This window comes from Dromaius novaehollandiae, chromosome 1 (assembly GCF_036370855.1).
Source record: "Dromaius novaehollandiae isolate bDroNov1 chromosome 1, bDroNov1.hap1, whole genome shotgun sequence".
Taxonomy (NCBI): domain Eukaryota; kingdom Metazoa; phylum Chordata; class Aves; order Casuariiformes; family Dromaiidae; genus Dromaius; species Dromaius novaehollandiae.
Genome location: NC_088098.1, coordinates 54,314,605 through 54,340,983, shown reverse-complemented (window position 1 = coordinate 54,340,983; position 26,379 = coordinate 54,314,605). Strand labels below are relative to the sequence as shown.

General features: G+C 47.4%; 1 protein-coding gene across 1 annotated transcript; it reads left to right on the top strand.

Moving 5' to 3' along the window:
• Nucleotides 1-3,499: 3,499 nt before the first annotated feature.
• Nucleotides 3,500-22,824, top strand: CYTH4 (cytohesin 4). The gene is made up of 13 exons (XM_026117904.2): nt 3,500-3,603; nt 9,539-9,621; nt 11,978-12,078; nt 12,339-12,405; nt 14,747-14,865; nt 15,243-15,323; nt 16,011-16,123; nt 16,717-16,865; nt 18,815-18,926; nt 19,432-19,508; nt 19,871-19,942; nt 21,057-21,211; nt 21,542-22,824. The coding sequence occupies exons 1-13, from the start codon at nt 3,585-3,587 to the stop codon at nt 21,612-21,614; spliced, it is 1,221 nt and encodes a 406-aa protein (XP_025973689.1). The 5' UTR covers nt 3,500-3,584; the 3' UTR covers nt 21,615-22,824.
• The last annotated feature ends 3,555 nt before the right edge of the window (nt 22,825-26,379 follow it).

The window sequence follows — 26,379 nt, the reverse complement described above, 5'->3', positions numbered from 1 at the left end:
CAGTTAGAGAACTGCCCTGGGAGCAGAGATGGTTCATGGCAGAGGCGTGATAGGCAGCAGCCAGAAGTAGCGGCCTGCAGCAGGCAACAATCTGCCTAATCTGACCATGCTTGATGAGATGGGAACTGCTGGTCCTGCCCGGATGCCCCTACTCACACTCCCACCTCCAGCCTGCACAGCCTCAGCCTAGGGCCACAGGGAGAGAAAGTGTGTGAGGTTACCACAGCTGGGAAGGATGTGCAGCAGCAGTAGCAATTATTGGATCTAATCCCAAGCCTGTGCCAGAAGCCCTGATATCCAGAGATCTCCTGCCTCTTCCTCTCCCTGTTCCATCAGCTCTGGAAGCATAGGAAGAATTTCTCTCCCTCTCTCTCTTTCTCTTTCTGTTTCTTTCTTTCCTTGTTTTTTTTTTTTTCTTCCTTTTTTTTTCTCTCGAAATAATGAAAGGGCTGTGTTGTAGTCCTCCCCAATTTTCATACCATGACCACAGAAGATGTATCATGTACTTAAGGAAGGGCATCTCCAGGTTCCTTGCCTGCTGGGATAGTGTTGGGTTAAATACACATCCATACTGTCTATCTGGGATGCTCAAGCAAACTGAGCCTGTCATCTGGGTCCAGGTTTCCTCTGGAGAGGAACTGCCTGCTTTGCTCCAGAAGGCAACCTGGAAGCAAACTTGTTTGCGTGCCATCTGTATGAGTGGGGGGCCAAGGACCTGGAATGTATCAGGGAAAAAACCAAACAGACCAAGGAGACATATTCATCCTGAATTTTTGAAAGAATGGGAAATGTTCTAGGCTTAATTTAGTTATATGATCCTGTCTAGTTTCCCTCATGAAAAACATCTCTTGCATGTTTCCTGATTACATGAAATAGAATTATGCAGTTTTGTAATAGTGTGCTTCCCATTCAGTCCTCTAGCTGAATTAACTGAAAGCATTCAAATTTCATCAAGACCAACCGTTGTTAAAAATAAGGCTACTAGAACTAGGAGAATGTGAGTAGTGGAGGTCATAATTGAACTGAATTAGTAGATAGGATCCCAAAATAGGACAGTCAGCGATACCAAAAGTGAGGCAGGAAAAGCTGGGTGAAGAGGGAAGCATCAAGGAGTTAAGATATTACGCAAGTATGGATTAGAGTCATGGGTAGGGGCCTTGCTTGTTTCTCGGTTGAAGTGAATGAGAGAACTTCTCTAGTGTACAGAGGCATCCATTTTGTTGTTTGCAAGGCACTGTGGTTTGGCCTGCCCACAGACACATGTATAAGAAAAGCCCTGATCAAGCTGTCTATACATATAACCTACCCTTGAGGCAGGCAAGTTCAGGGCTTTCAAGGAAGCGCCCTGGTTGGTGTGTCTGTTTGACATTAGCTGCAACATTGATGAAACATAGTTTTGCGGAAAACACAATGATGGCAGAGCTGGAGGTGGTGTGCTATGCTCAGGTCCAGTGCAGTAATTGGAGCACTGGGTCGGAGTTGTGGGACAGTGAATTCTCCTCTGATGTGGCTCAAAACCTCAAGACAGAGACTGAGTTTACGAGGTGCAGGCTCTTGGCAAGTTGTGACCCAAAGACAAGCTTCTAATAAACTTCATGGACAGATCTTGGGTGTGCTGAAGGTCAGGGCAGATACAGTGTACCCAGCTGCATGAGTCTGGGGATTTGAAATCGCAGTTTGCACTAATAAAGCTCTCTTCTCCTTCCTTCTCCCCCTCACAAGTAAGGTTCTAGCTTCTCTAGATATATTGGCCCTGACCATGGAAAGCAAGTGGAGAATGTTTGTCACTGACTCTTCCTAAAGATCACAGGTTACTTGTGATCCTGCCTACAGCTGCCTATCGGTATCCATTCTGGATTTCTGTCACCCCTTGGCACAATGCCTTTAAGGCTGGGATATCTCCCACTTTCCACTGGATGTTCATTAGAGTGCTTGTCCTCTTCAATAATAGCAATGAACCTATAGCATAACCACAGGTAAGATGCAAGAGTAAGGAACCTGAGAGGAAGGGACGGCACTTTCTGTGTGTGCCTTTCTCTGTCAGGTGAAATGGACCTAAAGCAGTGGACCTCACCCAGAGTGTTCAGGCAAATCCTGCTTTTCACCTCATGCCTTTTAAAGTGCCATTTTTTTCTGACAGGAAGATATCAGACCAATCTGAGTTAATGGGAATGTGAGAAGGTCATAGCTCTTCCTTTGCTAGTGAGTCCAGGACTTTCAGTCTCACAGAAACTTGTTTTAAAGGGTGGCAAGTGTGCATAGATACCAGCTCTGACTCCATAACACATCAGAGGGTGATTTTTTTTTTTCTACATATGCAATGCTGTTGCAATCTCTATCCTGCTGTCCCATGAACAAAGAGCCGGCAGAGGTCTGGACCTGTTTTGCAGTCCGGCTCAAGGCCTGTTGTGAGTGCAGCAACAGCTGGGGGAGTTCAAATTGTGACTTGTGACATGTTTCAGAGGTAAGTGTCCATGCCGTATCGAAAGGAGCTATCGCTCAATAGCTTCAGCCCTGCCAGCAGTGGGAAGAGACCTTCCTGGGCCTCACAGTTGGTCTGGATTTTACATTGACCTACTTCTTCACAGTCAGCAATTTTTCTGGCTCTGACATGGTGCCCTCTTGCACACTTTTTTTTTCACATATGCCCTACATCAGGGATCTACCACATAAAACAATAAAGACAGTGTACATGGCAACCAAGTACAATTAACTCAAGAAGTGTACAGCTTTCTGGGGCTGTGTGGAGGGGATGGAGGAAAAAGAGCCCTTCTCTGCCTCTCACATGAACTGAGCAGCAAAAGTTCCCTCAGAACTGTCCTGCTAATGCCAGCTCTCCCCACTGGTAAGAGTAGCTCTAAATCTGAGAGAGGTCTTCTTTCCTCCTCTGTGCACTGCATCCTTTCTTATAAGGGTTCCCAAGAAAAAGTTTGTTGTTACGGGAAGATGGGAGCAGACTTGGAGTACAAGTCACTCAGTGGGTAGTGAGGGAAGAAAAGAAGAAGAAAAAAGACCCTCTTATGCCCCTTGCAATCAACCACCCTCAAGTTTTTGAGTACTTATCCCCCTACAACCTGCTGCAGAATTAACACAGGAAGAATACTTCTGTTAAAATGAAACCACTTCCCAAATCAGAAGGGTTTTCTGAATCAGGAACTTCCTTTTTTTCCTCTCTTATTGGAGGCACTTTCCTCTCTTATCTCAGACAAAATCCCAAAGCATCTATCAGTCTCTCGCTGCCCATTTCAGTCCCCTCAAACACACACACAGAGTCCCCCTCCCCTCAACAAAAAAGCTGCTGGCAGTGGAAATGCGTTTGTGGGTTTGCATTTCAGAAGTAGTCAAAGAGCCTCTGTGAGCTCCTAGCAGAATGCACATACAGTTTCCTTCACTGATGTGAGCTCATGAGATGTGGTTGGAAGGAACGAGGAGAGGAAGGGCGGAGTCACAGGGTGACCCGCCCATCTAATGCTGCTACAATTTTGGTCACTGGCTACAAGTTGCTTCAGTTTTGTGAAGCATCTGAACGAGCAGAAGGGAAGGAGAAATAGCACCTGCGTGGAAAATACACTGGGCTCTTCAAGATGGACTTTTGTCCTGCTGGTAAGCCTTGACCATCTTTTGTCTTGTTTGCTGTTAAGGCTGTTCACCCAGTTTGATGGGGCATAGCACACCATGAAATCCCAGCAGCCAGAGTGGACACTGGGGCTGGTGGCAGGAGGAACCAGATGATGGAGGATCCCTGGTGGTACGACTAATTGCATGTCAGCCACACGCAGTAAGCATGATTTTCTTTTCACTTTTCTCCCCTGAGCAAGTTCCCTTCACATCGGGAGAAAATTTCCCACTGATCTGAATGGGTCTCTGTTGCTGTGGTCCCTTGTGCTGGTGATCTTGAGCTGATCTATGGAACTGACTCAGGGCTATCAGGGGTATAGGTGGCACTTGGGATGAGCAGCCACAGGCTTTGGCTTCCCTTCATGCAACTCTTGCATGGTTTCCAAGTGCCTCAGTGATATTTCCCTACAGCCCCAGGAGCTGTTTTGCCTTTGCAGAATGTCTTAACACAGTTGAGTTTCCCAGTGCCACAGGCTTACAAGGCTTTTGGTAGTGTCATCCTCTCTTGCTTATCCCCATGTTAAGGTAATAGTAAGGACTATATTAGGGTTCTAGCACTTCCACGGGACCTGCAGGTGGGCCTGCCTTGTCCTAAAATAATCTCAAAAGGCAGGTGTGAGTAGAGGAGATGAGCCACATCTGAGGAACTGAGTGAGATCTCAGTTTTTCTTTCCTACTTTGGCAAGTGGTGGATAAAGTGTTTGGGATTCAGCAGACCAAGGGATACTACTGGAAAAAGTGTTTCCAGCCTCCTTCTGGCTGAGGAAGCTCTATGCATATGTATGTGTGAGGAAAGGCAATGGAAAGGGAAAGCAGAGAGGATACAGGCTAAACAGGAGCAAGAAAGAAAAGGGATCATTTTGCAAGGACACTGAGTCTCAATCCTAGCAGGCCTCTGTGTATAGGATATGGAGTACAGGGTGAAGGGAAAAAGCAGTGCCCAATTTCAAAAACAGTTCTCCACTTTTTATCTTTTAGCTGGATAGCGAAGGAACAGGCCAGATCAAATCTATATGATCTATAGTATATCTATAGTATATCTCTATAGTATATCTATAGTATATCTAATCAAATCTATAGCCCATACTGAGCTTGCCTATCAGGGAAATCAGTGAGACTTGTGGGAGCTGAGCTCTTGCCAGAATCTGGCTATGAGTGTTGGTGAAGGTGGGTGTCTTCACAGCACCTGGCCCTCACTGCCTGAAAGCAACAGTAAAGAAAGATATTGCAGGACAAACCGAAGTGGGGTATGAAGGGGGTATCTCATGTTTTGCTACCAGTACAGAGCTTATTTTAAGATCTGTTTTCCACAGAAACTGGGGCTCTCAGAATGGATGGTCTGACAGTCATTCAGTTGAATTATGTGTTATCGAGTTAATTATGTCTTAAAATTATGCACTGCAGTGGTGCAAAGGGATCCCGCTCAGGGGTGATGTGGGTTTGCTCAGATCTAGCTAGAGGCAGAGCCAGGAGACAGGCAATGCTTGAAGAGATATGCTATTTTTGACTGATGTCTTTATTTAATCCCAACCTGTCACTTCACAGTCTCATTGGGAAGTAGGCTTATTTGATACTGCTTCACCTTGGGAACCAAGACTTCCCACAGACGAAGGTTTCCAGCGGACTCTGGAGCCCCAGATGGGTTTCAAGTTGCTCAGTTGTGGCATGATTTGTCTGAAGGACATGGGTGCACATACTCCTTGTGCTTTCTTGGAGGCCCTCCTATCTAGAGAAGCAATGCCCCTGTCAGGTACCTGCCTGCTCTGGCTGGGTGCAGTAGTGCCCTGTGTCTGTGGGGAGGCCCTGCAGCAGACTTCCTCTCTTAGCTTCCTTCAGGATCCTTGAGTGACTGCCTGGGTAAGGCCACAAAGCCAGTACGCCAAATCATTGAGCTGGGCATCAGGGTGTGGGAGAGCAAGCCCATACCTCTCTATCACATGCTAGGATGTGTGGGGTGGGATCCCCAGGTTACAGTGGCTGGAAACTGTCCTGGGTGCTGTAGGTTGTCATGTGGGATAAGGGGACCAATAGCCAACAGAAGCTCTTCTTCCTACCTTTCCCTGCATAGCAGGAAAGAACAATTTCTACCTGTGTGAGGTCTTTATTGAATTTCTTCTGGAACAAGCTGGCAGAGAGCTGTGGAGTGGCTGCAGGAGATAAACAGATTGGGCTGGAGGGAACTGAGTAGCTGGTAGATCCTTTCCCTGGTACCTGGCCGGGTGGGTGGTCATCTGTGTTAAGGATGACACAGTCTTAGAGCCCAATTCAAAAAAGAGAAGGAATTTTAGGTGAAATTCTTCCATCATAGAGCCTCAACCATGCAGAAGGTGCCCAACAGGATGCTCTGCTTGTGTGTTGCCATGGGTGGAGGTGCCTAAAGTCTTCTGTGGCCAAAATAGTCAATACTATTTACTGGCAAAGAGGCCATCCGGGCCTCTGCTGTCACACTGCAGGTGTGCACATGGGTGCACATGGATGTTCTATAACAGTGCTGCAGACAGTCATTCTTGATAACCCTCCACTGCTGCTTCTACAGTCCATCCTTCCAGTTCTCCTGTGAGTACTGCCCACTTACCTCTATGCTCTAAAAGCTATTTTCTCATTTGTATACTTTTGCTTGGAATTGAAGGCCTCACTTTGCACCTGGACAGCTCTGCACAGCCCACTGCAATGGGAAATGAGCCTAGTACTCCTATTACTCTTGGCTGGCCACAGGAGCACCCAGACTTTTGGGTAACTCCAGCCTGCTCTCCAGATCAGGAGGCTGAAGGTGTAAGCCACTGCAATTGGAACTGAAGTCTCTGTTCTGTGTTGAGATCCAGTACTGGGTGATTCATGAGCAAGTGGCAGGTCTCTCTATCTGGGTCTGTCCTGAGAGGGGAATAGCAACCTCCAGCCCAGGTGTGAGTTCCACAAGCCTGGTGCTCACATGCTCTCCCTCCAGATTTGTTCTCTGGAAATTAGGTTCCAAGCAGCCACAAGTCCACGTCAGGGAGGGTACTAGCCAGTATCACAACACATTGCTTATGCATTGTGTTCTTCAGAGTTGTGTTTGATTGTCAGCATCCCCCTGAAACCTGTGGGTGTTTTCATGGGGTGCTCTTCAGCAGTGGGTGAAATTTTCCCCTGTGCAGAGAACCCTGACATGGGCTATACATCATCTGTGTCCTGATTTGACCCTAAAAGGAAGTGGAACTTGGTGGTATGGAGGATTTTGATGGTGCCAAAACCCTGCCTCTGTCCCCCTGTGTATGGATGAATTTCCTCTGCCATTCCAAGAGTTTGGAGTGAGTCAGGGTAATGCTTCACTGAAAATCTCTTTCTCCTGCTGACTGAGGTTGTTCTGAAAATGGAGAAGGAAGGAAAGGCAAAGCAGTTTGCTCCCATTATCTCATCTGCTGCTTGCCCAGCTGCTTCTGCTGCTTTCTGTGACTTTCAATGGACAGTTCCCCAAACAAGACTTCTGTGTTCACTTCCCCAACTGTAGACTCCAATGCATGCAATAACATTGACGAATAGCCTCAAAATAGCCTGGAGCAGAGCATCAGGCCTTCTGTTAGAGAGGCAGAGTAACATACAAGAACTGACCTCAGAGTTATTTTCCAAGGCAACAAGGTATTTAAGCTGCTTAGGCCACTTATAAAACCTTACAGGGACTCTCTCTGCACCTTTGGGTACCTATATGGCTTTGAAAGTTTGATCCATGCATTTTTTTTCCTTCCTACTTCACCCCTTCTGTTTTTTTAATCCTTTGACTCCCTCCCCTTCTCTATAAGACTCGCATGCTTTGTCTCCCCCACTCTCCCCATACCTTCCTCGTTCTGATAAGTGGGACAGGTAAATCACTTGGGGTTTTCAGACATTTAGGAGGAAGTGGGACTGAGTTATTCACAGTCTCAGCAGGGGTCATGTGGGTATGTGGGTGAGACAATGTCCTCTGGGAGCCTTGTGTCTCTTCGAGATGTCTGAGGCTGCTTCAGTAGACACAGAGCAACTGAAGCAAAGCAACCAGCCACACCACTGACTTTGCTAATGGGGTGGGGGAAGGGAAGATTCCTCAGGTGAATCCTGCTGCAGCACTTTTGTGGATACAAGTACCAAGGAAACAAGTACAAGGCCAAGGAGTCTTAATTGATAATTTAACAAGGAATGACTCCAGTAATTCCACAATTACCAGACCCCAGGGGGTGATGAGGGAGACAAAGCTGGAGAGGCTGAGAGGCTGGCCTCAGCTCCTGCAGACTCCAGAACTGGGGGAGACATAAAAGTAAGTTGAAAGACCCAGGTTTTCTTGAACACTGCTCACAGGCCAGGCTGATATTCAAGGTGAAGTCAGCAACCTGCCCAACAAGCAGCAAAGCCACTGCATGGGTTTTATTTATTCATTTTTAATTTCTGGCCCATAGATCTGGCTGTGGCAAGCTGCTGGATGTCACAGGTTTTCCTGCCCTCTTGTCCAGCTTTAGCAGCAGCTTCTTTCAGCTCTTCATGGGGGAGTCCTTGCAGAGGTAGGAGGGGATATAAGCCCTTCCCAGCCCAGACTTCCCAATGTCTACTTGCCCAGCGCTTTCCCCCCAGAGTTGTGGCAGCCTCTCCCTGGGGAATGCAGTGCTTGAAAATGTCTGTAGGAGTGTTGGGGAGAGGCTGCAGTCTGAGAAAGGTGATAGCATAGAGTTAGCACATAGAAACCCAACCAGCCAGGACTGGGGAAGGATTAGGATTAGGGAAGACAGATCTCTCTGAGCTGTCGTGGGTATGGCAGGAAAGAAGCATATGGACTCCAAGATGACTGCCTTTGTCCCCTTTCCTCTCATCTGTCGTGACTGGCTCCTTCCCCTTTTCTCCTCACTCATATTTACAGCAGCTGTTTTGCATGTGAGATCCACACTAAGAGAACTTCCAAGGCAGCTGGTGTCACTTCCCCTTTTTCCAGGAAGATGGGAGGCCCAGGGGATTTTAGCTTGTGAAACAGTGGAGCAGGGCTTCCAATGACCTGACCTGACTTGCTGGGGGAGCTTTGTCTTTTGGAGTTTAGGTACAGCAAGGATCCTGACTGTAAGTTCTGCAGTGAGGTCCCAGGAGCTCCAGTACTCTCAGCCTCGTGTGAAACTCCTATTTTTCCTGGGGCTTACCATCTGCTTTGCCTTTCTGTGGCTGCAGCCTCCTCTTTCTCCTTGCTGAAGATGCTGTGCTCCAGCTGGATTATATTTAGTAGCACTGCTGTCACCCCAATTCTTCAGGGTCTTTTATGAATCATTCTGTGGTCTCCTTGGCTCTGCTGCTATATGTTTGACTTCCTGTACATTACAAGGAAGCCTGCTCATATTTGTGTATTGTCTGTAGTCCACAGTGGGGGAGGAGAGCAGAACAACAGCCTCCCACAGACACTTCTTCTTCAGCAATGCTTTCATCCCCCCAGATCCTGCTCTCAGCCTTGAAAAATCTTGATTCTCTCTCATAAGCCATTTCTGTCTCTAGCTGTGGTAGATCAATCAATGAAGCCAGTGGCTCTTCATGGGAGGTTCGGATTTAGATGGAGTATTTAGGTCACAGCTTTGCTGTGGCCCAGGTCTTGTACATAAAGGTGACTTACATAAAAACCACCGAAGAGCACTTGGTGAGACCTCTTCACTGTGCTCACAATGAGTATAATTGGTTGACTAGGCAAGGTAGGTTACTGCAGGGTTAGATCAGAGGGCTATTAGCAGAGAGACTCTCAGCCAGGAGGGGCATGGTGGGCTGTGCTGCTGGCTTTGGACTGAGGATCATTTGCAGCATCTGCAACAGCAGGGGAAGCTGCAACATGGGTATAAGAGGTACTGTGGCATGATCCTAGGAGAGCACTGGGAGGCTGAGGCAGCTTTGCCTGTGATATGCCGGCCTCAGCACCATTCTCAAAGGCACCTGTTTGTTCTTCCAGAGTCATCTGACTTGAGTGAGGCTGAAGAAGCTGAAATAGAGACAATCAGGCAGCACAGAGAGGAGCTTTTGGAGGACATTAAGGTAAGGACCATCTTGTTCATCATCTCTGCTTATCCTTCTCAAAAATGTGTTCATCAGGAAATCTCTTCACGTAACAGTGCAGGCCATGCAGAAGTGCTCTTGCACAGGTGATATTGGCTTTGGCACAATCCAGCTTGACTTCTGAGTTTCAGGCTGCCCCAGCACGTGTGTCACCAGTGTTCATCCAATTTGTGGTACTCTGCTACAGGCATCATCAACTACCATAATGGGGCATTTGAGAAAGGCTTCTCAACTCGTTAGCAGGGATGAGCTAGGATCCCATACTTAACATTAAAGAACCTTCCCTAAGTCATACTGGCAGAGATCTGGCTCAGCATTTATGGTTATTTCTAATTACTCACTGCTCAATAATGACATATCATTCCCAGTTACCTCCTGCTCCCCTCCGAGTGTTTCAAACTTTTATTTGCTTTGTGGACCTCTAACAAGTCCTCTATGAAGGATCTTGTCTCTTTAGAAAGGTGCAACGGCAGGACTTTCCACACACATTTCCAAGGTTGAACTTGCTTTTCTTCCTTGTTTTTAGCAGACGTGTGGATTTAATCTACTGACTCCCCAAAAGTCTGCAAGTGACATATTCAAAATCACCCAGTAATACCACATCACATTCATGCACAGTGCTGTACAGTTTTTATTCTGTTTTCCATCACCACGGCATGTGAGCTTCCAACTAAGTGAGCTTATTGAACTGAATCATTGGACCTACGCTGATTTTTCTGACAGGATGAAGATGTTCAGATGCCTGGGGAATGGTTGCAGTATTTCCTTGCATAGGATAAACATTGAGCCAAATACCTATTGCTTCTCAGGCTTCCAGACATAACATCTTTGCTTCAAAATCAGAATGGTGTCTTGTCTCTTCTTGCAAAATAGGCTGTGGTTGTTACCTATTCAGTTTTGAGAGTGAACAGTGGGCAGTGTAGAAAGCAGGATATGTGAATAGGAACACTATATATATTTTAACCAGTACGGCCAGAGAAAAGCTGCTAGACTACACAGACACATATCCTAAACCTTAAAGCCATTGACCAATGGGATATCCATCATTCAGGGGAGAAGGATGAGTTTAGGTGAAAGGGTACCTAGCACTATAGAAATGTTCCCAGGGTGGATTTCTTCAGAGATCATCTAGCAATATCCTTTAACACAAAGATCTGGAGGGATGGCTCGGTGAGGGGGAGATGGAGAGGAGGGAGGAGGATGGGTTTAAACTTGCCTGTTAAACTGACAAAAGACAGTAATGAAGAAAATAATAAAACTATGATAATCATTTATAATTTAGGAGCTATGATCATGGCTTTGTTACATTTGTGCACCACCAAAACTTATTAAGGAACATCCCCAGTTCTGGCAGACTGATGAAGCAAGACAGAAGGAAAGCAGAAAGCAAAATCGAAGTTCAGGTGCTCTTTTAAATGGTGGAATGTCAGAGAACTTCACAGTTCCTGTATCTGGGTGCATGCTGTGGCCACGTCCTCACTCCTTGTTGAGGCAATATCTGGGATGTAACAATCCTTCTTCCTCTGACCATTCAGGTGGGCATGGGGAAGAACTTGAGTGATTCCTGGAAAAGACCTGTAATGCACTCTGGCTCCTAGACAATGAGGGGTCCAGAACTGCAGGATGGAAACAAGGAGATCATAGCGATCTTTGTTTCCTTGGTAACCTAGAGAATTCAACCAAGAGGGCCACAGTCTGTCATGGACCTAAAAGAAGCTGAATACTATAATTAAGACTCAAAATCAGGCAGTGATTCCTCTTCTTTTCCTTCTTCCTCTTTTTTCCTCCGCTTAAAGGCAGATATTCACTCACTGGTATTTGACTGATAGGGCATTAAAAACTCTGTGTTTTACAACTTGGCCAATTCAAGTCCATTTCAGCCTGCCAGTTACTGGTTCCACTTCTGCTTTGCTGGATGTGTAGCAGGGCTGTGCAAAGTAAAAGCTGGAAGGAAACTGGGCATGATGGAAGGAGTCTCACATGTGACATCCTTTGAGGAGTTGAAATGACACTGGGCTGAGCTCTCTCACTCTTCCATGCTGTATAAGCATGACTTTCTAGCCCTGGATGATAACAGGCCTGAAAACACCTTTTTGCTTCTCTCCCTCATTTCTTTCAGCTGGAATCCATTTTGGATGGGCAGGGTCGCTTCAGAGCAGTACCCATTTCACAGAAAACCTTAGCTGGTCCTTGATCCATGGAGCAAAGAGTTTAACTGACCTGCTCTCTATCAGCAGGGCTTCTCCTACGGCTGAGGGTAGAAGTAAGACATGCTCTGTGTGTGTCTCCTGCCTTTCCCTCCATCTCCATCATCCCCCTGCTCTTTCTCCCGCAGAAGCTGAAAGAAGAGATTGCTGAAGTGTTTGCAGAGATAGAGTGTTTCCAAAATGCAGACAAGAGGCGAGAGGCAGACCTCATCCCTGGGGAACACACCAGGCAAGTGGGACAAGATGGGTATCCTTTTGTTTACAAAGTTTCTCATTAGTTATTGAGTAAACAAGAGCACCAATGGGTTTTGTATCACATCAAGAACAGGGAAATTAGGCCAGGAATGCCCTTCTCTCCTCTGAGATTTCTCTTTACTCCTGGACAGTCAGACACGTGTCCTTGAGATACCTGAGCTGTCTTGTAAGTGTCCTATGTGAAACATGTCCTTTTATTCTAAATCTGAGTTTTCTGCACCTTTGTGTCTGCAGCAAATTATCACAGAAGGATAAACTTCTGTCCCTGGGCAGGAAGAAGTTCAACATGGACCCTGCAAAGGTAGGATTTGCTCATTCCAGCTATGAGGGAAAAGGCGGGAAGAAGAGCTTCTGTTGGCTACTGGTCCACTTGCAGCTACCCATGCCGAAGGAGATAGAGCAGGGGACCATGGGGCTAGTTTCCTACCTCACTAAGACCAGTTAATAGCACTCTCCTTCCTTTACCTGAATGAGATCTTCTGACAAGATGAAGCTTTGTTGCCTCCTCCCATCATGTGTCCATAGGGCATTCCATCAAATGCAACCCAAAACTAAAGAGATATAAAGAGAGGATGATTTAACTGTGCCAATGTGTCAAGAGAAATAAATATCCCTCAGCCTAGCCCTTCTTGCATATGTGAGGCTGAGAACTGCCCATAGTACGGTGGAGGAAGATGAGGTAAGGGGAAGGTGAGAAGTTCTGAGAGTGTGTCAGGTTCCTCACTCATTCCTCAACAGAAGATGCCAAGCTGCCACTGTTGTTTTAGAGGCAAGTGATACTGCTTGGACTGTGGAGTGAATCTGGGCTTTCCACTTCCTGGGACTCTGACCAGTGGCCTCCAGACTCCATAGCCTTCAGTACTCTGCAGAAGGCTCTAAAATCAGAATGACTAAGTAGAGAAGATGTGAGAAAGACAGTTTTCTCTTCCTTCCTCCTCACTGGCGGACCATCTTTCTGAACTCTGTAAGGAAACCACAAGCTGAAATTGAACGACTGCTCACCATCAGCTAACCACAGCTAGTGTATTGAAGGCTGCTGCTCTGAGTAACAACTTTTTATGCCTCTTCCCCTGCCTTGCTGAGACCCTCAAGCTGCCTGCCCCAGTGTCCTCATTGCAGCTATAAGGCATGACAGTCCACTGGCTTCCCCTCTGCCAGTGGTAGCTATCTTAGAGCACAAATGTCAGTATTTACAGCCCACATGAGAACTGGCTTCCTTTTTGTCTCATAGTCAGAGCTTGGTTTGAGGCCCCAGTGGCGTCTCTCTCTGTGTGGCACTGTGCAATGCTCTGCAGAAATACCTGAAGTAATTCTGACCCCAAAACAGTCTAGCTTTTTTAGCTCAGTGCTGATCTGCCTAGCTGAAATGTCGTATTAAGTGTCTATATTGTTTTTAGTTTAGAGTAAGCCCAATCAGAGCTCTGTTTCTTGGTTCACTTTGTGCTACTTACCATAGCCTAAGAAGTGTTATGATGCAAGGAACTTGATTTGTCCCTCCCTATTAAGGTTACATTTCATCCCTGTAATGCTGTTACTTTAAATGAGTTCTTATCCCCAAGAGCACAGGGCAAGTTCCTGAGGTGAGGGGAGGTAAGGATTAGGAATAAGGCTGAACAAAATCTTTTGGTAGGGCCACTTTTTTTCTGGAAAATAGAGCTGCATCAGCACTGCAATGTTCTGCAAAATTAAATTGATCTTACCGAAATTCCGTCTGGGGAAAAAGAAAGAAAAATACTGTAGAAAAATCTCCCAAGCATTTCAATTTCTTCTCTTGAAACTGCTTTTCTTTGGGGCATTTTAGAAATATTTTTTAATATATATTACATGGCAAAGTGAATTGTTTCAGTTGAAGTACAACATTCTGATGGATCTAATACAATTTTCATTCTTTCATTGAATTTTGTGCAGAGAATTGCAATGTGGTCTGGAGATTTGCAGTGATTTTAAATTTTGCTCTGGATCTGAATAAAACCTCAGATTTCCTTGACTTTGAAAATCAGGAAATTCTCTCTAAAATAGAATGCTGGCTGTTTGCACAGACCAACTCAGATTTTCTGTATTCCTTGAAAAGTATCCTTACTTGATGAGGAAGATGGAGATGAACAGATTGCAGACTTTTCTGTTCTGTGGATGAGAGAAAAGTTTTGGGGAAAACAAATTACATCATCCCAAGCCAATTTTTTGTTTGAGTGCATTTTTTGATTATGTCATTTTATTTTTTTAATGAACTTATTTTCTTTAAATCAAATCAATCTTGAAAAAAAATGACATTTGGAAACAAAACACAAACATTTTGACTGAGAATGTTAAAATGAACTATTTTGACTTTGCCTTAAATCTACGTTCCTTTCCATTTTTTTTTTTTGATCTACACAGAACTTTTTATTTGTGTTTCCAGCCCAGTGAAACACATTTATACAATCTAGAGATGAACTGGGAGTGGGACTGACTCACAGCAGGTAGATGACAAAAGATGGAATAAGGTGGGAACATGGTTGTGTGCTCCCCTGAAGGGACTGGGGATTAACAGAGGAGGCAACACCATCAAAGCCAAGGAAGGCTGATATCAGGATGTTAGAGTCTTGCTTTCTCGATAGCTCCCAGAACTGTCTTACTTCGCTGTCTTGCTTCTCCTCCCACAGGGGATCCAGTACCTGATAGAGCACCAGCTGTTGTCTTCAGACCTTCAGGAGATCGCCAAATTCCTCCATAACGGTGAAGGCCTGAACAAGACAGCCATTGGGGATTATCTGGGTGGGAGGTGAGCAACCTAGGCAAGCTGAGGAGGTCCTTTGGAAGCCCTGTCCTGCCTGGCCCCTCTCAGCCACCATTTTAGATGAGCAGGCAGGTGCCGATATTGAATGTGGCCTCAAACTGCAGTGGACTAGGTGGCCACATGCATCGGGAGCGTCCCTGTGAGTGTGGCTAGAGCTAGGCACATAGGCTGCCTCTCCTCCCATCTGTAATAGGGTCAGTCTTCCTAGATGAACAGTGGTACTCACATGGCTTGGCTTCTTATGGGGCAGAGGGGAAAGGGGGGGCCTAGATGGAGCTAGGTACATGTCACCATGCCAAGTGGCATCTGAACTGAGCAGGGTCAAAACGCTTCTCTCACCTTTCCTTCCTGTTCTTTCCCAGGGATCCCACAAACATTCAGATCCTCCAAGCCTTTGTGGCGTGTCACCAGTTTGCCAACCTCAACCTGGTGCAGGCACTGAGGTGAGCGTGCAAGTGCAGGAAGGAGTGGGTGGAGCAGAGTCCTGTTAAGCCACTGGGTCCACTGGGAAGGTTGTGAGACCTCACTGGGCTTCCCCAGGCTGGGACTCTAGGCCTGTATGGGCAGCATGTCCTGCTGCTCTGTGAGGTGTGCTGACATATTTCCCCAGGGAATCTCTTTCATGGCCTGTTGATTGGCTCGGTCATATGCAGAGAAACGGGAAAAGCAAGGCAGGTCACTGTGGCTTGGATGGATGGGGAGACAGTAGCAACTTATTTTTTGCACCAGGAAGCATGCCAGTTATACTGTGACAGAGCCAATTATATTAGCGACAAAGTGACTCTGTCCTAGGGCATATCGTTCTCCTGTAGAACAGCCTCCTGGCAAGACTCTTTCTCTTGAAGTCCTGCTCCCTTTCAGGGCACCTTGCTGGGCACTCATTAAGGAACAGGACCTATGACTTGCAGCATTTTTGGTTTTGCTGCCTGCTATTATGGTGTTTGAGGCTGATGAGCCCAGGTAATTTCTAGAGAGAGGAGCTGAGTTCCTGCTTCATACAGGCGCACTGTATTGTCTTCCCCATGTGGTGGGATGACTCCCCTTGTTTTCAACGTGTCCCAGGGGCTGAGGGAAAGAATAAATGTCTCTTGGACAGTCTGAATAAGTCTCTGGCATGGTATTCCCAACAGACAGTTCCTGTGGAGCTTCCGGCTGCCTGGGGAGGCACAGAAGATTGACCGAATGATGGAGGCCTTTGCCAACTGGTACTGCAAGTGTAACCCAGGAGTATTCCAGTCCACAGGTAGTTATGAGGAGAAGAAGGCCTCTGAAGCTGAGCTCCACTGTTTGCTGAGGAGAGGAGCCTTCTTTTCCCAGTCACAAAAAACAGAGGGCACCACTTGAGAGTGTGGATGTTGCTCTTTGTATTCTCTTCTCTTAAGTCAAAGGAGTCAGTACAGTTCCTGTGAAGCTTTTCAGTAGGCTGAAGGTCTCTAATCCTCCTTTTGTTATTGTGTTCCAACCCATCACAAAAGGTAATAGACTTGAGAAGTGCTCCAAACCCCATGTATCTCATCACAGTGGGGTACAAAACCCTGCCAGGACTAGCACTGACAGATGCCAACCTGTAGAAATACATCTGCTGGCACAATCATTACATGACCAGAGCTACCTTGCTTGCCCCATCAGAGAATGGCCTCTGTCATAGTAGGGCAACTCTTGTCTAGCCCTGTCTGTCTCTCTTATTTCTAGCAAAGGGGACATCTCCTATTGCCTCCTATAGCTGAGGGGGCAAGTCTGTTCTGTGACTGAAACCCGTGCTACCTATTAGGATCTAGATAGATTTGCTGTCTAAAGCAGCACTCCACCCATGCTGGTTCTTTTCCTCCTTGCCAGATACCTGCTATATACTTTCCTTCTCTATCATCATGCTTAACACCAGCCTGCACAACCCCAATGTGAAAGACAAACCCCCTTTTGAGAGGTTTGTATCCATCAACCGAGGCATTGACAATGGAGGTGACCTGCCAGAAGAGCTATTAAGGGTAAGAAGGGCTCTGACCTCCCATTTTCTCATCAGCTCCTCTTTCCTCTGTGGCTTGGGGTCCACTGAAGACCAAAGGTCCATCATTCCCAGTGTAATACAGATCTACTGACCTCCCACGCAAGGGGAAGGGCTGCTCCAGGAAAGAGGGCAATGAGTGCAGAAGCAGAGCTGGAAGACATAGAAAGTGCTTTGGATAGGGGTGGCACATGAATAGGTGAGGACATGGAACAGGAGAGATGGGCCTGGAGATGTGCAGAGAATGGCAGTGTGGGTTTAAGCAAACTTGTGTGTATGTGTGTGTCTGTGTGGGAGAGGAACATACACTGTCACTGTGTCAGAGAAGACGAGACACTGAAAGATAGAGACATGAAGCCAGAATGTGTGTGTGAGAATATACACAAAATACAGGTGGAGAACAGACAGATGCCCTGAGGGTGTGACGTAAAGTCAACCTGTAAAAGCAGTCTATGAGCAGGCTAGAGAGTGCAAAAAAAAACCTGTATGGGAGGAGGCTGAGAGCTGGGCTGTGGGTGTGTGTGTTGTGTAGGTGTGAGGCAGGTTTCCAAGCTGGTTAGTGACTGCTGTGAATTTCACAGAGAGACTAACATCCTGGAGCCCCAGCTCTGAATGAGTTTTTCCAATGGGTCTATGTGAATGGGGCATCCAGCCCTTTTCGAGCTAGCTGGGCACCTGGCTCTTTTGACCAGTTTTGAAAGTCCTAGCCTTTGTGGCAGGAACTGTCTGGTTCTTGGAGGGGAGCAAGGAGGGAGGCAATGGGTGAGGATGTCACTGTGGCCCAGATTATTAATTCTTTTCCCTTTTTCCTATCTAAATGTCCCAGCTGATTCCAGTATTCATGTAAGTCTGGACACCAGAGCCTGGCCTCTCTTATATCAGGACATGTCTCTATGTGGGCAGAACCAACAAGTCCCAGAAGGTCCATGGTGTCTCTGATCCCAAAGGATGAAAACACAGAAGGGGAGACAGAGGCAGGAGAAGCAGTGATTAGCAGACCTGGAGCAACCATTTTCTGAAGGGCTTAGCAGTCAGGGTGCCTGCCCTCTGAGGCAAGGTAGACGTGGGCAGCCTGCCTGTCTGTGCTTAGCCTCATCCAACGAGCCTGTGGGCAATAACTTGTGCCTTGTGTCAAAGAGGCTGCTAGCACCCTACACTTGGATTTGTTGAGCAGCATCCCCTCAGGTTAAAGGCTTTAGATTTTTCTCCATTGTGTCATTTCTTTTAGGCAACGTGAGGGAATTTGCAGGTGCCTGTACTTCTAATTTTATTCATGACTTGGGGGCTGCACAATAAATGATGGCAAATGCCAATGATGCAAGCGTCATCTTTGTATCACTTTAAAGCTAGTAACCTGCCTCACTGCCACTCTGCTGCTATAAATGTCACATACTGTGTCCCTCTGTGCAAATGCGTTCTGTGAAATGTGTCTCCTTGTGGCCACACAGACCTGTGTGTGGGTCTGTGCATGCATGTTCTCAACCGAGTACTTGATTATTGGATGGCACTCAGAGCCCAGAGACAGGGCTGCAGTTCCTGTCACCTTCTTCCTCCCTTGCCCACTTCCTTAGTACTATCCACAGTGGCACTTGTGTGACATGCTGGGGTCAGGCACTACAGCCTCTCTTGATGTGGGCATGCACTTTTGTGCCTGTGGATTTCCAAAATGGGCCTGTTTTGACAAAGGATGCAGAAAAAAAAAGATGGCTGTTCCACTTGAGACCTTGTGAGGTGTACACTGAGGGCTGTTGTATGCCCAGTGCTCACTACCCTCTCCCCTCCCCATTCACCTGCCTGCCCCCATGGAAACAGAGAGATGAACTTGATGGACCCAAGTTGTGTACAAGCTTTGTCAGAAAGATGTCTTCTTTTCTCTTTCTCTCTCCCCTCTCCCTCTCCCCCCCCCCCCCAAAAAAAAACACTTTGGGGCAGAGTCTGTTTGAAAGCATAAAGAACGAGCCATTCTCCATACCAGAAGATGATGGGAATGATCTCACACATACTTTCTTCAATCCTAGCCGTGAGGGCTGGCTCCTGAAACTAGGTAAGTGGAGGGATTCCCATAGCTCACCAGATTCCCTCCCTGTATGTGCCTCCACCTCGCCCCCCCGCGCCCCCCCCCCCCCCCCCCCCCAATGGCCTCCCATCAGAAATCTTCCCCAAGAAATCAAAAACCCAGCCAGGGAGCAGCATTTCCACCTTCCTTCGTTCCTTCCCGTTGGCTGCAATGGGGTGAGGCTGACACCTGCTGTTGAAACCAAGCACTTACTCTCTCCTGCCAGGCCACTCCTGTAGGGTCTGTTTGCTCCGAAGGGGACCCAGAAAGTTATCCCTCACATTTCCCCATTCCTATCCCCATCAGAGCATAACTGGCTCCCTCTGTGTGTGTCCAACATGTGGCATCGCATCAGTGCTGAGCACTGCAGTTGCCTCCTCGGGGCTGATCTACTGGGAGGGCTGAGAGAGTGTGTACATTTGTGCATTTGTGGAGCAGGGGAGAAGGATGGCAGAGTGTGGGACTAATGGCTTTTGAACCTCACTGCCTTTAGGAGGACGTGTGAAAACCTGGAAACGCCGTTGGTTCATTCTGACTGATAACTGCCTGTACTACTTCGAATATACCACAGTAAGGGCTTAAGTCCAGGTTGGGAAACTACATCCTGAGTGGTTACAAACCTTTGAGGGTACTGGGAGGTGCAGAGGGTGTGGGGCAATTCTTCCTTTCAACCCTACATCCCCAGACTGAGTTCAGACCTCATTTCTCTCCCATGCCAGCTCCAGTCCTGACAGTGATGGAAGCTGACACTGAAGCTTTTGATATGTTTTCTTATTAAGCTCTCCATTGTATAAATGCAGTGGGGTCTCCTCAGGCACACAGGGCTCTTGCACCCCCCAAACCATGTGTGTCCGGAAAACCAGAGAGGTTGTAAGTCATGGCATAGGTGTGGGGAGCATGTTGGGTGTTAATTTGTGTTTCCTTCTTTTCAGGACAAGGAGCCTCTGGGCATTATCCCGCTGGAGAACCTATCAGTCCGGAAGGTAGATGACCCCAAAAAGCCAGTAAGCCTCCATTGCTTGGTACTTTGACCAAAGCAGTCTCTCAGTGGGGTCAGTGAGAAGATAGAGAACTCACTGGCCTCTCCCCTCGTGCTCTCACTCTTCAGACTTACACACACATACATCTGTCACAGGACACCAAGCAATCTCTCTATTCTTAACGTTCTGCTTTAGTGCTGGGGAGAGGCACTGGGGCAGTAGTTCAAGGAAAAGCATCACCTGTTTGTCTTCAAGGCACAACCTCTGCCAAAAATGGCTTCCCATTCCCCCTGCCTGTACTACTGAGGTTGGTGGGGAGCACTTGCCAGCTCTAGGGTGGCAGGTAGGAGGGGAAGAGCAGTTTCTCAAGCCTGGTCTTTCCATGCTTCTCAGAGGGAAGATGCATTCCAAACTGTCCTGTCCTCTCTCTAAACATGACTGTATTTTACTGGGCATGAACTGGTATTTCCTTGCTGGCAGCCATTTTGCTCTCTCCCTTGGCTAGCTGCACTGTATGGATGTGCATGTGTGTGTAGGGGAGCAGAGATGAGTGCACAAAACTGACTTTTACACGTGCTGCACCAGGAGATATGGGTTTGACTTCCTTCACCATGACTCTCCATAGTGAGTTACAGCATGTGTAGACCAGATAGCACTGTGGTGTTAGGAAACTTCCCTGGGAAGTGGCACTCTCTCGCTGTGCATTTCCTCCAGTGTGGCATGGCTCTAGAAGACTTGCCTTCCTGTCTGTGTGCTGTCAGGCAGCAGAGAGGATGTTGCATTACATGAAAGGGGAAGGGTTCTTCATGTGTGGACAGGGTGATCAATCCCACGGGGTGTTCTCTGGTAACTGTTGATGCTCCATCTCTCCATAAAGCCTGTTCTAGTGTCTAGTCCTTTACAGGAGGGGTGTGTTTATCTAAGAGGGGCGGGCTGGAGATCTAACTAATAGGGAGATTCTTGGGGTGAGGAAGGTAAGACTTTGTTGTGTTTCAAAGACAGAGAGCTCCCCTTCCCTTTGGATACTCTCTGATCTTGTCACCCACAGCTGGAGGCAGCAGTTCTTCCTTGTCTGTCCCTCCTCTCCCCCCCCAAACCCTCCACCCCTTACTGCTCCATTTTATTTCCTTCTTGACAGAATTGTTTTGAGCTCTTCAATCCCAACTGTAAGGGGCAGAAGATCAAAGCCTGCAAAACAGATGGGGATGGGAAGGTGGTTGAGGGCAAGCATCAGTCCTACAAGATCTCAGCAGCCACACCAGCAGAACGCGATGAGTGGATTGAGGCAATACGGTGAGAAGATCAGAACTTCGAGGCCTGAGGTTTTCTTTGTCCAGCCCTTGGACAAATGGTCACACAGCTTATTTGGCCGCCAGGGAATGGAGCCTGGAAAAAGGAGTGGAAAGAAGTGTTCACAGCCTAGCAGCTGTGGTACTCCTTGACTCCAATGAGTTTCAAGGCCCCTTCTGGAGAATCTGTAACCACAGCTAAATTCTCTGCTATGGGTCTGCTGATCTCCAGTCCTGCTTTCCTGTGAGTGGTCTCTCTGTGCAGGATAGGTTGCCTCTGCTGTCCTCCAGCTCTAAATCTCTTGCTCTTGCTCTCATTTCCTCCTATTTCCAGGACCAGCATCACACAGGATCCTTTCTATGATCTTGTCTCAGCCCGTAAGAAGAAGATTGCCAACAAAAACTGAGCCCTGATCTGCAGGAACATGCAGTTATTAAGCAGCTTTCTTCCCATGCTGGGCTCTACCAGTAAAGAAATTTGGGAGTATTGGTGCCCTCTGCCTCCCACTTGGCAGGAAGATGATTGACAGAACAACTTGCCAGATCTGCTTCTTCCCTTTCCAAAGAGAAGACAGAGGCACAGGGTGCACTCCACTGAAGACTGTCAGAGCTGTGGGCATGGCTTCTCCCATGTCCTAACATAGACTTGACTGCAAGATGGCCTTTGGATTCTCCCATACAGCTACCAGGCATGTAGGACAGGATCTGAAGGGAGACCAGAATGTCTCCAGAATATCTCCACCCCCCAGTCATCCTCTCCAGAAGTCAAACCAGGCCTGGGTGTTCTTCTGTGAGGAACCATGCAGATGCTTTCTAGGCAGCCAGGCATGGTTCAGTCAGTTGCAGAATAGAAAAGCCCCAGTGGTTTCTCTTCCATGAAAAGATGGACACTGATAGTGGAGAAAGGATACTGGTATTTAAGAACCACGGTGTGAAACTGGAGGCCAAAGGAAGATAAGAAGACATCTGTTCATGAGACCCCCACCTATAGCCACGATGAGAGCTGCAATTCTGGGAGGTCCCTGCTCTGTAGCTGAGGAAGTAAAAGATGATGGAGGGAGCAATAAAGGCAAACTGTGTGTAGAGTCTGTGGGCCAGAGAAGCAGCTCTGTGTTTTTGTCTCTATGTTTTGGTGCTCAGGGGCCAGCACAGGTCTCCCTGGGGAAGAACACCAAACTCTAGCTCTCCTCCTGGCTCCTGGCCCCCAAACAAAGTTTGCTTCCTTGCACCACTTCAGAGGGCTGGGCTCAGTGTCTGGAAGACCTGCAGCCAGGAGTGAAGCTTGGAGGTGCGTAAACACCCCCCCTCCCCAACACACACACAAACAAACACACACACACATACACACACACACACACACACACACCCTTCCTCATGCACTGGTTTCACATGGAGCCTGTTTTTATTTTCCTCTTGTTTAAAGAAAGAAATAAAAGTGTCCTCCAAAAGCGCAAACCTCAGGGTAGGATGATCTTTTAAGTGATAAAAGCAGAGGATGTAGGATAAGACCATCATATTCCTGTGCCTAGCAAAGCTCTCTGAGCGTTACTGCAGCTCTGCACTGCACCCGGATGCAGGCAGGCTGAGGACATGGCACAAGCAGGCAGCTGTCGGGTGGTGTGGGAGGGGGTGTAGTTAATGAGCAGGTGGAAAAGTGCAGGAAGCTGATACTGTGCGAGTGGGGAACAGCCTGGGTGCAAGTACTAGAGAACTGCTAGAGACAATTGCATATGCAGGCTTGGATTAAAGGACTTGATAAATCATTGCTCATCTGATGCCTTTCAGGCCTCTTCTAGTAACTCCCGGTGCTGTCTCAGTCTGCTTTTTTTTTCTTCCTGCAGGGGACTCTATTTACCAGGAAATCTGCAGCAGGGCCAGCGCAGCCCGATTATTCCTTTTAGTTATTTTTGCCCAAGCCACTGGAATGTTGAATTAATTTCAAGAGGCAAGGAGTGTATGTCAGAGTTGAAGCACGCGCTTACCACAGAGAAGGAACGTGAAGGTTTTTCTTTTGCTTGAGCCTGTAAACTGTCTCCTGCGTTAAATCTTCTTGTAACTGATGTGATAGGGAGTGAGTTTTCTGCTCAGTGCTCTGGAGCACATGTGCTCGCATAGGCCTGCACCCTTGCTTTGAGTTCAATGCAGGGAGGCAGGTTCATGTCCAGAGGTGGGGGAGGAAGTCAGGATCTGGTCCTTCATCTTGGCAGCTTCTCCTATGTATATGAGAAGTATAAATAGGCACTTGACTAGACTGGTAAATATGCCCCAGAGCCTATGATCTAGGTGAGAAATGTCTATTCTAGTGCCTTACAGGCCCATGCTTAGAGTGCCAAAAGCCATTGAAATGTTGCCTGGAGACTCTCTTCTACCCACAGTCTGGTCTGGGGTGAGAGAATCCAGGCTAACCTCTTCCTAGAGTTTACCTGGATTACTCTTTTGAGAGTAGACTCTACCAGGTTCTTCCCAGGCCCTTCTCAGCCAGAATCCTTGCAAATCTCTTCAGGCTCCCTATGTCCCTTTTCTTTCCTCCTTCCTCCAAATGACCACACACTGTAAAGCAGAATTATTCCTAGCAGGAGGAGAGACAAAACAGTGCAAGGAGACAGGTAATTGTTCATTTCCAGCCATCAAACTAACTGAAAGAGATAGGTAGAGATGGACCAGCTTTCCTCTCTCCTAGAGGCTGAGGCAGGGAAAGAGATGAGAAGTTTGAGTTTCCATTTCCTTTCCTTGGCTTCAGCACAGAAGATTCATCTCCAGACCCTTTGCTGCACTACTTCTCAATCTCCCCAGTACCATGAACACAATGGCACTTGATGTTGCCCACCAGCAACGTAACACGTGCACTTTCTGAGTGCTGTCCCAGACCACATGACCACTGAATGCAATGTGGGTGTATGAGGAGGGAGCAAAATGATAAAAACTGTCCAGCGTGTCTCAAACTAGGTCTATAAAACTTGAACATACACTCAAATCAGTGTGCTTTGACAGCCATGCTTGCAGCCCTCACAAACTTAGGACAGGAATGACGGAATGACTCACATAACTAGAATGGCACCGCTAGGAAAAGTATTCACAATCACATGTTCCCTTTGCTGAGGGCAGCTGCAGTACAACACACACAAATGCGTACACACACACACACACACACACACACACACACACAGAGAGCCTTTTAGGTACTAAATCTGACAGATTGTTCTCTGGTATGGATGTGTTCTTCTTTCTCCTCACAGGCAGCATAGGTCACACAGACACGCATGCAGAAGACTGACACCTATTCTCTGCCCACCCAAGGACTCCTACACGCAGCCAGTAATTTGTTTTCATAATGAATATCCATCTATTTTCATTAAAGGGCTGGAAGGAGAATGCCACAGATCTGTGGAATACACCACATCACCGCATTCCCTTTCTCCCATCCCCTGTTTATTAGCTCCTTTTTGGAAAGCTAATACATTTTAAAAAGGCTCACTTGAAATTAGTTGCAAGTGACGGGGATGGAACAGCTGGGAGGACAGCCAGCAGTCTCACTCAGTTCAGCTTAGGTGTCTAACAAAGGGCAGAGAAAGACTTTGGGAGGTGGAGGGGAAGGGCAGTGTAGGAGACAGACTGGACTGAATTCTGGGTTCAGAGCTGATCAAAGGGCATGAGTTGAACCTGTCTTTATCCAAAAGGTGAATGGCAGCTCCCAACAGCCCCCTGTGAGGAAGCTCCTGAGCAAATGGATGCCTACGGTAAGGCAAGTGTCTCCGAGCAAGCTGTCCAGTGGTGGTGGTCAGTGGCAGGGTGAGAGTGCCCATTTGACACACCGTCCATGCCTGGCAGGCCTGAAACTGCTCAGCTATGTATTCTACAACCTTTAGCACGAGGGGAGAGAAGAGGGAGAAGCAAACAGCTCTTTTCTGCTACCTCAAGCAGGGTTTTTGGAAAAGGAGTGGCAGACTTTCAGCTCCCTCTGTGACTGTTGTGCCATGTGAGCCCCCATACCTCACCCTCCACAGCACTGGAAGGATTGTGACCAAGAGGGATTGGCAGCTTGTGCCTTCATCAAATCCAGAGGAAAAGAAGGCTATTACAAGGGACTCAGAGGGATGAGAGCCAGACTTCATATCCTCTGGGGGTCTGTCCTTTATAGGGAGAAAATCACAGCCTGGATGTATATCAGCTGGTTTGAATGGTGCAGTCAGATTTTGGGGGGCTAAAGGAGCAGTTCCTCCCATCTCCTGTCATCATGGTCAGTGGCTGGACAGCAACTAGTTACCAGAGAGGGGGGGACCCACTGCTGCACTTCTTCCCTCAAAATTTTCTTTAAATGTGTTTCATACAGGAAATGCAGAGCACACAGCTAAAGGACAGGATGGCTCTCAAAGGCACCATGACCTCTCTGCTTGCCTTGTTCTGGCTCACTTCTCCTGTCTGCAGCCTGACAGAGGGCCAGTCTGGGGGGATGGACAAAGCCCAGGCAGATCAGGGTCGAGGGCTGCACAGGATTCCCAGGAGTACCACTGCTACCACATTTCCAGTGACTCTGCTTTAAGTGTCTGTGACAAGGACGTGCTGCAATTTCATCTTACTATGCTGTTTCCAATCCTGCTGCCTCCCTGTGATGAAGGTGCATATGACCGGTCCCAAGCTATTTCACTCTTGGGTATGTAAGCCTGCACACAGATGATATTTTGTTCCTGAAGACTGATGCTGTCAGGTTAACTGCAGGCAGGCATGTATGGTCGGGCAGAGGGGATGTCAGGGAAGGATCAGGGAGGGTGGAAGAGCCTGGATCCTGTGTGGAGTAGTCCTGCCTCATGGAGTCTATGCTTGTGGGAAGAGAGCCCTGTACCTAGGCAGAATTTGGCAAGGACTGTGGAGACTATGTTGAGGAACATTATGAGATGAGGCATTTAACAGTCCTCTCTTCCTTCTGAGGGACTAGACTGACCTAAAGATACCCACATGGGAGAGAGATATTCTACTGCCCCTTTCTCTGCAGTGGGTAGAAACTAGGTTCTTGGTATTGGCCGAAGAGGTGGTGATTTGGAATGCACTTAATGTCTTACCATTTCTATGAATATTTATTGCTCACTGACAGTGATAGTCTATCTGGCTGGAATCATATTCACAGCTAAATCACAGCTTCCTTTGTGGTTTACAGACCCCCTCCTCTCACGTGGT